The sequence below is a fragment of the Halichoeres trimaculatus genome, unplaced genomic scaffold (assembly GCF_033239565.1).
Source record: "Halichoeres trimaculatus isolate MK-OKI-2021-1 unplaced genomic scaffold, fHalTri1.1 fHalTri1_scaffold_12, whole genome shotgun sequence".
NCBI lineage: Eukaryota > Metazoa > Chordata > Actinopteri > Labriformes > Labridae > Halichoeres > Halichoeres trimaculatus.
In genome coordinates, this window is record NW_027437190.1 from 14823131 (window position 1) to 14835762 (window position 12632).

The following is a 12632-nucleotide window of genomic DNA, read 5'->3' on the forward strand; positions in this document are numbered from 1 at the left end:
AATTCCTGGACCATTCATCCATCTCAGGCCCCCTTTTCAACTCAGAAATGTGTTTGCATGTCAAACAATCAAATCACACATGCCGCTTCTCCAACAAATTATTCTTCACCTGCAGTTTCTTTACAAGAATCACTTTATTTACAGATGACTGTGCATTCAAAGATGGAGAATAAAATCAGAAAAGTATATGTTTTGTTCATTAGCTGGTGTTAATTTAAGTTCAAGCAGCAAAAATCCTATAAAGAAACATATTTTAAGTATACTAAATATTTTTTAGAATAAGCTTTTGGGTTATCAAAGTATTTTTAAATAAATTGTAAAATAAGAAAGATGTACAGAGGAAAAAAAAAGAGAATATTGTCTGTCACAAGGTTTGTATCTTGTAGTGAAAAATAAGTGGAAACATGCTGTATATGTGAGGAATTCCTGCACATGTATGTACAGTATACATGTTTTTTCCCCTCTCCTCAATCCATCTGTGTCAGTGCTGCTGTGTTCTGAGTCACAGCTGCTCCAGCTGTCACAGACCAGAGTCAAACATGACACCAGTCCTGACAGCAGCTCCTCTCTGTGCTGACCGTCTGCATCTGTTTCTGTCTCGTTTTCCACCTTCATCTTTGTGTGGCACATCAGGCACATCTCCCTGCTCCGGGTCTTCCAGCAGCCCTTTGTTGCCTCCTCTCTATCAACAGAGACATTTATTCAGGTGCTCACTGCTCTCCTCTTCTGTCTCTCTTGTCGCCTCAACAGCTACGTTGTTTAGCGGACGTTCTGTCTCTGCACTCTAGAGGATTTGTCTGAACCAAGTAGGTCCAGAGCTCGCTTAGACCTGATGGCCGATGCCCTAAGGGACAGAAAAAAACATGATTGAGAATATGTTCTAAGTTTTAGTAGATTTATACAAAGTCATTCTCTTATCATCCAAAGCTCACCTCAGGATGCTGAGTATGTCACGTTGGGGTTTCTTGATGGATTCTTTCAGGGGAATGCTTCCAGGGCTGCACAACAGAAAACAGCAAAGTCACTTTACAAGAGCAGCACCTCTGACATACATTACTGTGTCACACAAATTATTTTATAGACACGACTTTAGTTAAAGAGCACCTTACTTAAAGAAGAAGAGCAAACCCTTTGTCATGTTGTTTTCTTTCTGTAACCTGGAAAACTCTTATCTTTACTGGCTCACTAAAGCTTTTATGCCACCAGCCACTGTAAACAGGAGAACCAGCTGACCTCAAATGACACTTCCTGCTCTCTCTGTCTGACGTTTCTGGGTGCCGACATTTATTGGGTATGTTTAGGAAACATGAATTCTTTACATTTTTTAATTGCCTCCATTTCCCTCCTCTGTCCTCACAGCCAATCAGAAACAAGCTTCAAGCACCAGCCTGAGATTGCTTTACTCCCACAGGCCTCAGCTGTTTTGTTTTGATGATCACACCCACAGAAAAACAGGAGTTAATGAACCCAGTCAGGCTATTTATAGCAATGCATTAAAAGGAGGTGTTTCCTTTTTCTGCACCACTCATTTCCCCCCCCCACACGGAATTATAACTCTGGCTGTTACAAACTAATCAGGCTATAATGTAAAATTAGATCTCACTGGGGGGTTTTAAGTGATGCTTTAAAGGTGTGCAGGGCTTTTGTACAGGGCCCATGTTTACCTGTGATAGCAGAAGTTGTTGCAAGTTTGATCATCAGGGTTTGCACATGTGCAGCGGGAAGTGGACCTCCTGCGTCGGGACAGAGAGTTTCCCAGACCATAGGCTGTTGTTTTGCTGCAGAGAGGAGACGTGAAAATGAAAATAACAGTGTTGACTCTGCTTTTTGGCTGTAATTTAATCATGCAAAGATAATGTCACCATAAAATGATAACCACAGCGTATCTTTAATTTGTGGATATTGTTTTAATGATCCTGACAAAGATCCAAAAAGTTAAAGTAGAGGTGAGCATGCTGCTTGTTTACAGTCTCATGTGGTGTGCTCTCTCTGTCTCTCACCTGGGTGTGTTGATCCAGATGATGTCCAGGTGGCAGAAGTAATGGCACTCAGAGTCGAGCTGGCTGCTGCAGGCGCAGCGCTTCACTCTCACTCTCTGTGTCGGGACGTTATCACTGGTCTCCACATCCTGCTGTTTCATCACCGGAAGACCAAAACCTGCAGCGAGACAAAGACACACTCAGTGACAGGAGTCCTTTCTTCAGCCAGGCACCACTCTGTTTTTCACAAATGGAAACGTTACATCATGTATCTCTCCTTGATAGAAATTGCAAGTGTGAACATGAAGAAACTCATCAACTCTTGTCACTAACAGTGAGCAAACAGTCTTATTTACCGGACAGCTCTGAAGGAATTTCTTGACATTTTCATGTCAAGTTCAAACACAGTCAAAGAGAATCACTCAAAATGCTCACAAACAAACCATTTACCTCTTCCGTTATGTTTCTAAGTAAAGAAAACAGATAACAGCTAATGCACACAGGTACTCAGAAAGCAGAACAAGGTAACATGTAACAACGTTGATTAATGAATCCTTTTATGTGTCCTGTGCATGCCAAAACATGTATGTGCACCAACATGCTGTACAGCAAAGGATATTATTCTTTCATGCATAGTTTTACCATCAGTGAGGACTTCAAATATCAAGTGATCCACATGTAACACTGCTTTCCACTAAGCAAAACATTTTAAAACTCTTTTCTTATATTTCTTTGCAGACAATGAATTTACCATCTGTCATACACATTCTGTTGAAGGAGAAATATGATTATTTTCAAGACTTTTTTTTTATAGATTTTAAAAAACAGAGTGAAAAACTGACTCACCATCCTGCACTGAAGCCCAGAAAGTGATGACAAGAAACAGGCTGGTGTCTGGAGACATTGCTGAGAAACTCTGCAGAAAGCTTGTATCTGTACAGTACAGAGATAGTCTTTTGTTTTCAGTGTGCTGCTGCTGTTTGTCTGCAGGTGTGCGAGCGCTGCCATTCTCTTATATCTGATCTCCTTCACATGATGTCATGAAGCCCCGCCCACAGTATCAATCCTCTTTGCCTCATGGGGACAACCTCAGGGTGTTCAAACCTCAAAACCTGTGACACATTCCAGGAAATATTTGAAGCTTTTGAGTTCCTTGGTGACAACACAACCATCAGCTGGGTGAGTTTCATGACATGTTGAGTGGGAAATGATCTGTTTTCTGGCTCTACAGGCTGAAGGTTGATCATCAAATTAAATAAAGGAAAACTTAAAGTCTGATCAGAAAGGGAAGGATCAGAAAGAATTGGAGACTTATGGATTTCTGTTCTATAAAATAAAAAAAGAGAAGCACCCAATTGACTAAGCATGTAAAAAAATGTCAGAATTGATTCAGTGAGAGACATAAAAATGGTAAATTATGATAAAATAAATTGATGGTTATTTCTGATAGGTGAATAAAAAGTCCAAAAGCTTTTTCATTACAGTCAGTAACCATCGATAACCATCTTTTTTAATGTTAAAAAGAGTTATAGTTTTATTAAATACCGGTCATGTGCAGTTATCAATTTCTAAATTGTGAAATGTTGACTGAATTTGCAACTTTTCTGTGGTTTTATTGCACGCTTAAGCTCATGCTACCAGATTCCAGATTCTTTTCACTTTAACAGATCCACATTTTTTCCTCACAGCCTTTGGAAAAATAACAACAGCCTCAAAATAGTCATCAATCACAACTCTCTCCGGTATCAGAAGTAGGTAGACAAGACAAGATACAGAACAATCTCAAAAACAAAACAGGTGAACACTGTCTTCTGGAGTAGGTGGGGACCAAAATAGAGCAAAAAGGACATGAGAGCAGATCTCTAAATGAAGAGCACCTGTGAAAAAAGGAGTGCTACAGAAAAGAATTCTGTTTCGGATTTGAGTGGGAAATCAGATGTTGTGACTGTTATGTGTTTGGATTCTATGTCAGTTTTACTGACTCTGTACTGGTCAGAAAACCTTCCTGGGTCACTTTAGATCAGGCTGATGTCTCGTGGATTGCAGGTGGAAGCCTACACACACATGCACAAACAGAAAGAGAGATATGGAGAGAGAAGCGGTCTCCTTTTTCTTGCCAGACGGCAGCTGTGCTCCTATGGACCTCACTGCATGGTGCCCAGTGTGCAGGTCAGCTGTGCCCGAGTCCTGCAGGTAGACAACAGGCAGCAGTCATTCATGACAACACGAGTGACTATTTTAAAGTAAACTTTCTTTCTTTCTTATTTATTTATTTATTTATTTATTTATCTATCTATTTATTTATTTATTATCTATTTTTGTTTAATGTTGGTTAAAATTGTTTGTTTGTCCAAGGGAGATGACTATGTTAGGGCTAGTATGTATGAAGACGAATAGATTTAAGAGTAATAAACAATAAATAGAATTGTAGATTATTGTGTATTCCTTATTAAACAAACAAACAAAAAAATTCATTGGGCAAAATTTGCTTGAGGAGCACAAATGTTGAGTAACAAGACATTCGGTAAATTAATTCCCCAACCTCAGTTTTTCTAGATGGTGTTAATCAATGTCACAGAATGGTTTACAGTGAACAGCCTGTATTTGGACTGATGAAGGTTTAACCACAAAAATTACACAGACTACAAATCCATCTGCTACTATTTGGGAATACTAGTTAAGTCAATATCAGTGTATCGTAATCATCCTTAATGAAACCTGACACAGCAGCAGCAGCAGAAAGCAGCAAGTAGACGGACATGACCAGAAGATCTGTTGATTGAAAACCAGCTACAACAATGAGAGGTCAGACTGAAATCAACAGAGAACAAGCAGACAGAGCATCAGCCAATCATGAAATTACTTAGCTTCATAGCACTGTTCATACATTATGTCTACATGTCACTCAAGCCTGCTCCAGATGTTTTTCTCCCACTCTGATAGGTCAGGTATAAGGTCAGGATGCTGTATAGGTCTGTTAATAGGTCTGATTTCTGGTGAGAGGGGAACAACATCTTGCTCTCACATAAGGATTTGAGGAATGTGTGACGCAAGGATGAGATTGCCACACAGCATCTTGATAGCACAGATTTTTCTAACACATTCTTGCCCTGGAGGTTATAAGTTCAGTTCCCTCAGGAGCACAGATGTGCCCCTCTCCGCAGGCATCCTCACATTAGACAGCACATCTATAGATAGCGGGTACAAAGCTAGTCAGAGGAAAAGCCTTGCATGGAAGTGTCACTTTTTGTTCAGCCACTCCCAAACGTCTCCACCAGTTTCTGTCCTGGATGCGGGTATTAATTTTTAATTAGCAATCTTTCCTCCTGTGTTCACTCCTCTGAGTAAATAAGCGCCTGCTCAGCCCTCTGACTCGGTGTCATCAGCGTGTACGGGGCTTTTAAAAAAAGGAGAATCATCAATCACCCCAAACTAGTTTTGATTCAGGTTTCTAAAAATAAAAACGCGCCACTGTTCCCTGTTTTGTAACATTTTTGAGGAATGTCACGTCACAGCATAACATCCCCTGGCTCCTTGTCAACAAACTCGCTGGCTGTCCTCGAGTCACTTTTATGTAATCCACCTCTTGCTGTGTTGTCAAACGTGTACTGCAAAGTGCGCCAGAGACAAAGGACAGACAGCCACCAAAGATTAGAGCAATATGTTAACAAGGGTATTGATGCTTATTTCTTTGTCTGGACAAGCAAAGTTGAGGGCTGAATCTTGGTCTGCTCAAAATGAAATTCAGCTTTTGTAAGAGAAGAATGTTGGTGTAATAAAATTGGGTGTTTTCAGGGTGCAGAGTTACAGTATTGATTCACAAGTGACCTATTTTAACAGCCATACTTGGGAATTTATGACATTAAATACATGAATCACATTTGATAAGGTGAATTCTCTTGAAAAGGTGTGTGCAGCCCTTTTGACCCCTGTCAAAACTGGAACCATGGAAACCAAGGAAATCAGAATACAGACATCTTTAATGTTCCCTTTTGAAGCTTACACATGTCAAGATTGATGGGATCATTATTCTATGAATTTCTGAGGCTAGGTTTATTAAGTGGGGACATCTAGTGGTGATACTGAAGACATGCAGCTAACTTACTTGTGGCTAGATGCGAAATAAAAGCTTCCATAACAGAGAAGAGTGGGGTTAATTTGAAAATGATCTTATCATGATCTCAAACTCATAAGAAATTCATGACGAGTGCTTCTGCAGCACTGTTGACAACCACATTAGGAAATTGGGCAATATACCGGTAATCAAGTAGACTTCTGCTCAGATACAGTGAGGATGAATGAAGGAGTCAGGGAAATGGAAGTCTAGCTTAGCATTCAGAAAATATTTCAGTCTTCAGTTGACACCACACTGCTTTTCTAAATGGAGGCCACACATAGAGAGAATGGAGGTGTTAATATTTTGTAATGTTCTACAGCTTTTGTTGTCCTGTTTGAAGAACCATAAACCCTTGAGTTGGTATTTATGAAATAGTTTTCATCTTATTGAAACCCTGGGGGAACAGAGCCTTCTCTTTTGCTGCCCCCTCCCTTTGGAATTCACTCCCTCAACACATCCATAACACTGCTGACCCTCCTGCCATCAAGACTAAACTGAAAACTCACCTATTCTGTACAGTCTTTAACTTAGGTAATATATTTCAGTCCTGACTTTGCTTTTTCCTTGCGCCTGTTTTTGTCTCTTTTTTTTTTCTATGCCTGTATTTTACTGTTATTTCATTATTTTGATTTTATTTTGATTAAAGTGTCTTTTCATTTTGAAAAGCACTCTATAAATAAATTATTATTATTATTATTATTATTATTATTATTATTATTATTATTATTATTATTATTATTATTATCATTATTCTGCCTGATCACCGATCATTAAAAAGCCTGGCCTACCAATACCAATTTGGGCCCATACCAATTTTTTTTTTTTTTTTTTTTTTTATAACTGACAGCATATCAGATATATTCCAATCTTATTTTATTAAAAATCATTGAAAAATGTATGTGAAACAATAAAATCTTCATGTTTTAACTTACACATCCAATATCACTGATCACCCAAAATTAAGGATATCTGCGCGGACTGATCATGTGCATGTCTAGTGTCAGTGTCTATGTCTGCCTCGAACCCACTCGAAACCCTTCATCTACCTGTATGTTGATGTTTTAGTTGTGTTGGGACGTTTCTGGGCGGAGAGTAAGTGTGGTTACATCAGCCAATCACAGTACGCCCAGTGCGCAAGTGACTTTGCGTGTTAATTAGCTGTACCGAGTGGCTACAACAGTGGAGGAAGCACATGGAAGAAATTAATACAACTTAAGTGAAACGAAACGCCACAAAGACAAAGCTTTTTACTCAAAAAGGGTGAAGCTTGGCTGGACTTCCTCTCGTATTCGGGCACTTGGAAGGCAGCACGGGGTGAAGAGCGATGCAGTTTGCTTTCTGCTAACCAGGTATGTGTCACCCCTGATTAGCTTGTGCTAACAAGTCTGGTGCACCGCTCTCAGTCTCGACACGTAGAAAGACTATTTTACAGGTGTTTGCTTGGCTACTGAGTGGCAGTGTTGCCAAATTGGGCGGTTTTCCGCCCAATTGGGCTACTTTTGATTACATCTGGCGGGGAAAAAATGCATTGGGCGGGTATATAATATTTGGGCTGCTTTTGCCAAAATCCGGCGTTTTTTTTATATTGTGGAAACAGCACAACAAACTGTTATTTTATGGTTTAAAAATAGTGAGTCATAGAACTCAGTATTCTGTGGGTCTTGAAAGATAGGTCAAAATGCGCTAAAACGGCTTGCAGTGAATGAGTTAAGGTAGGTCGATTCAAACAGAAACGCAGCTTTGCTCACGCGACTAACCTGTGTCCCATGGATGGTATAACAGAAGCTCAAAGCCTGAGTCATGTCAAATGTGGCTGCATCTGCGGATTGATTTCATTTCACGGTATCAGGAACAGATGGGTGACGTCGTGGAGATTACGTCCATGTATTTTACAGTCTGTGGGGGAAGTCCACAAACACAGCAGGGTGAACAAACACATAACACAGAAAATGAAAAAAAAAAAAAAAAAAAAAGAATAAAGAGAGAGACTACAAATAAAAACCACAAAATTAAACCAAAGTTGATGCTTCATTAATAGAAGTCTGCCTGTCTTTAAGAATTAACGTATTAAACAGCCTGATTCTTCCCAAATCGTATCTTTACATGTACTGTGCAGTATAATTCATACATTAAGATGATTTCTTGAAGTTTGGTGGAAAAACTGTTTTGACTTACAGTAGCATGTCCTATTAAAGTGACACTATTTTTAAGCCCTAGCAGACTCATGCACTTTCCAGGTCATCCCAATTTCATCTGAAATGGCTCAGGGTTCAGGGGGGCATTGAGATTTAGCCAGCTTGTTCACATAGTCATGGTCCGAGACTGTGGGTGTGCCATGCCGCTGCCACTGAGCCAAGGAGGAGGAGCCCAGTTTGAATTTGTGTTTACTAACAAGTGACGGAAATTCCTGCAGACCCTACCTTTGACTTCCATGCTGTAAAAAAATCTAAAGCACAAACTCTATGGGAGAAAACGGATATTCTGTGCATATGACTGATTTGAATGAAGGCACAAATTCAAGTAAGTCTGGTGCATTTTCTTTTATTTCTTCAATGACTAGAAATTTTGCTGTGTGTGAAATCTGCAGGGCACTTAATCTTCTTGTGTCACCTAAACTCAATCCCTCATTTTTTTGAACATTTCAAGACACAGAAATATGGAAAAGGCAAAAATCAACATCTTTTTCTGTTAAAAAAAAAGTAAAAAAAAACTTGAAACAATGATCATTGTCATTCAACAACAATAAATAAGGAGCGCGCTTCCCTGTACAGAGACAATCTCTAATCTAAAATCTTCTGTAATAAAAAAATAGAACTTCAGTGCAATTACTTTGACACATTTCTGCTGCTCCTTCAAAGTCTCTGCTCTTTGTTACCCTGTCGTTAAAGCGATGGCCTGTAGAACAGAAACATTCAAAATACTAACTCCCAGGAAAGAAAGAGTAAAGTTTCACAGCCTTCTCTCTGCACTGTACATCTCAGAACACAAACCTGGACAGAAAAGGCACAAGTAACTATAATTTGAGCAATTCTGGACAAAATTTGGACAAACATAAACCGGAATAATGTTTGATTAAAGATTTTGGTCATTTACAAATGTATCAATTTTTCATTTACATACATTTGAACAAACATTACGATTACCAGTATCAATACAGATACAGGAGAGATATATTTGTGTATAGATAATTTATATATAGATAGACATTATTTTTACAAAGGAAAAAGTGCATTTTCAATAACAAACCTGAATATTGCCAAAGAACAAACATCTAAGTTAACAATAGTATTGAAAACTGTATAAAAACAAAGCAATAAAAAAACAAGACAAATTTAGCAACCAATAGAACAAAATTGGATGCATGATGCATCAAAGTGTGACACTTTAAGTGCTCTGGTCTGATCCGTCTCCTTTAGCTCCTCCCTTTTCCACCCTGACACCAGACTGTGGCTCCTCCCCATCTGGCTGCCGTCCAATGACACGCAAAGCTACTGGGGCTGTGACATTTGGGGGTGCGCTTGAACGGCTGTCACTGATGCTGTGTTCAGGAGTCTCGCCAGGAGAGCTGGGGGTGTAGGCGGAGCCATGTGAGCTGCCATATTGCTTCGAGTCTGTGGTCTCCACCTCCTGCTTGGAGCATGTGAATGCTGTGCTGTAAACGCAATGCACTGATTGGCTGGTTCCTGCTGCCTGGTGCTCTGACCAGGGGTCTCCAGGAGTCCTAAGCCCTTGAGTTCTGGGGGTCCCGCCCCAGTAAGATTCAAACCTGGCAAATGACGGCCCTTCAATGGGGGGTGAGGTTGGAGACGATGGGGTGGTGGGGTGGGACCTTGGTCTGGCCTGTACTATTTGGATCCCTCCAATGGGGATCATGGGATAAGGGACCCTGGCTTGTTGGGAGTGCATGGGAAGATGGCTGAAGGTGGTGTCTGCTGTCCGAAGGCCAGGATAACCTTCACATGTGGGGAGGCGGAAAGAAGGCGGAAACAAGCTGGATTCTGGCATTGTTGGTCCCTCAGTACCACTTTTGTCCTGCAGGGGGAGCAAAGACCTCAAGTTACTTTTCGTTGACTTTCACAGGAGAGAAGTGCAGAGGATTTACTTCTACCTGATTCTGGATTTAAATCTCTAAAAGCTTACATAAGAAGCTCACCTGTTTGACATGACCACCTCTCGTCCCTGGGGTCTCCCATGGCATGTATCCAGGGGACCTATGCTGGAACCCCAAAGGCGAGGGGAGGGTTCTTGCTTGTGATGAACGGTGGCAGCTGGGCGAGATGGGAGGCAGAGGGGACAGGGGTCTTATGGGGGACAGCCCACTCTCAGGGGAGGGGGAGACATGCTGAGTGGAAGAGGATAACTCCGTCCTGGGGGAGAGGCTGTGGATGGGTGAGGACAGCTCCAGGCGAGGGGAGAGGCTGCGGCTGGGGGAGCAGCTCTCACTGCTAGGGGAGAATCCCCGGGGTGACGCCTTCCAGCCCCGTCGGGAAAACAGTGCTCGCCTGCTGCCTGGAGAGGTGGCTCGTCTGCTGGGCCAGACCCCTCTTGGAGAGGGCTCCTGACTGGGACTGAGACCAGCACCCAGATGCTCGGCTTCAGGAGTTCCCTGCTGAGAGTGCCAGGAGTGCCCGCCTGTTGATGGGTGGGTATCGGACGAACAGGAGGATGGTGGGTCATCATGGGATGCTGACTCCTCCTCTTCTTCTTCCTCATCATCATTGTCATCGTCATCCTCGGACTCCTCTACATCAGAAAACTGGTGCTCCTCCTGCTCCTCTGAGCCACACACACGCTCTTCACTTCCTGCTGTTGTGCAGAGAAACAGACACATACTTCAATGTGCCATGTGTACCGTACCACCTACAGTAGATGGTATTTAGGCCTAGCTATATGCATATTAATTTTAAAACATGTGTTCTCCAGTACAAAAATGATTCCAGGTAAAGCCCTGCATGCTCTTTTCTGATCCTGTTAGTTGATCTAAAGTGTAAAACAGTTAACTGCAGGACATACAAACATTCTACGCTTGAGAATATTTTACAGGAGGTGAAGCAGTGAAGATGTTAAAAAACAAACCCTAACCCAAACTATAACCTTTCTGATAGAGAATATTTTTATTTTATTGGGCTTTTAACACCGTTCTACAGAGGATAGGAAAGCAGATCGAGTCTGAGCCAGGGAAGCAAAAGAGGGAGATGACCTGCCACAGATTTTAGCCTGGTCCACCCTCATCAAAACTTGAACCTTTTCACAGCTGGACTAAACCAGGACTTTGAGAGAGGACTTTTTAAGTAGCTAAACATTTGTTTCGTCCTCAGCCACGGTGCTTAGCTTAGCTATTATTTTGCTATTCTGGTTTATATCTGAATTGTAATATCTTATACAGCTTTATCTTTAATCTGTTTACTTGAACATCCATGTCAATCAACCAAAACTTCTTATTGCTAAATGTAAGCAGTTGAAAAAAAAATTAAACTGGCACATTAGGGGAGCTATTTTCAACAAGCACAAAGGATAAGGACAGCATAAAGTGTGTTTCTGACAACACTAAACTCCCCACCAATCATACACAAGTTATAAATAGACTGGGGATAAAAAGACCGGGGTTTTATTGAATAGCACCATGCCTCTATTCACAAACTATCTCAGCAGCCTTGTGAATGGAGAGATGGTTAAATGGCACATCCTTGGCTGTGATGAGCAGTTTGTCAGCATGAATGAGACGTGCAGGGGAGGATTAGTAGAGGAAGGTTAAGGAGGAAATAGTGAGCTTTTTTGGCTTTTATAGGGAGCAAACTTTAAAGTTGTCATACGCCAGCAAAACATCCTTGACGACAAGGTGTCCTGGCAAAACTGTTATGTATTCTTTGTTCATTTATCTTCTACTTTTTCATATTTTTTATGCAAGGCCACGGGGAGAAGAATAGAACATGGTGTTGCATAAGCTGTCAGTGCTGAGCAGCTACCATTCTTCACGAGCACACACAAGTTCATCCAGCTGTGCGCCAAACATTTCCCTGCAGTGGATGGGAAAGATGCTTCTCCGTCCCCTCCCGAGTACCTGTTTCCTCGCTTTCTGGCTCGTCCAGAGATGACTCAGATACCCCCATTGCCTGGCATTTTTTCCCATGAGCCTTTGACTTCATGTGTTTGGTAAGGTTCCCTAGAAAGAAACAAGAAAATCACATTAAAAGTGACAGCATTTTAAAGACAAAGGTAAGATACGACCACTGGGGCTAAGAAAAAAGGTTCCAGTATTCATGTATTCATGTAACCGTCCCCCTACCTTTGGTTTTGAAGGCAAAGTTGCAGTGTTTGCAGATGTACGGACGGACATCTGTGTGTGTTCGGATGTGCTTTTTTAGCATGCTTGGCTTCTTACAGCGGATGCCGCATTCTCCACATATGTACTTTCCCCTGCCACGACCTCTCACATAAACATACTCCTCGTTGGACTTATACCTGAGAGAAAATGAGGGGATGAGGGTGAAAAGTTTTATTTAATAGCAAAAATCATCAAAGGAATCACAGGCCAA

The 12632-nt window shown here is 41.3% G+C and overlaps 2 protein-coding genes across 3 annotated transcripts in view; both read right to left on the reverse strand.

Moving 5' to 3' along the window:
• Window positions 1-294: 294 nt before the first annotated feature.
• On the reverse strand, window positions 295-2944 carry LOC141801324 (endothelin-2). The gene is made up of 5 exons (XM_074684322.1): window positions 2826-2944; window positions 2001-2157; window positions 1665-1778; window positions 933-998; window positions 295-844 (listed from the first exon to the last, which is right to left on the reverse strand). Exons 1-5 carry the CDS (start codon window positions 2881-2883, stop codon window positions 760-762), a joined length of 480 nt encoding a protein of 159 aa, XP_074540423.1. The 5' UTR covers window positions 2884-2944; the 3' UTR covers window positions 295-759.
• Window positions 2945-7806: 4862 nt separating this feature from the next.
• hivep3b (HIVEP zinc finger 3b) overlaps window positions 7807-12632 on the reverse strand; it is a 50894-nt gene continuing 46068 nt past the window's right edge. For both annotated transcript variants that reach the window (XM_074683017.1, XM_074683019.1), the window contains exons 6-9: window positions 12383-12558; window positions 12158-12259; window positions 10250-10902; window positions 7807-10128 (exon numbers count right to left, since the gene is read on the reverse strand). In XM_074683017.1, the coding sequence (XP_074539118.1) occupies window positions 9481-10128; window positions 10250-10902; window positions 12158-12259; window positions 12383-12558 (1579 nt within the window). In that variant the 3' untranslated portion in view covers window positions 7807-9480. The remainder of the gene's footprint in view (window positions 10129-10249; window positions 10903-12157; window positions 12260-12382; window positions 12559-12632) is intronic.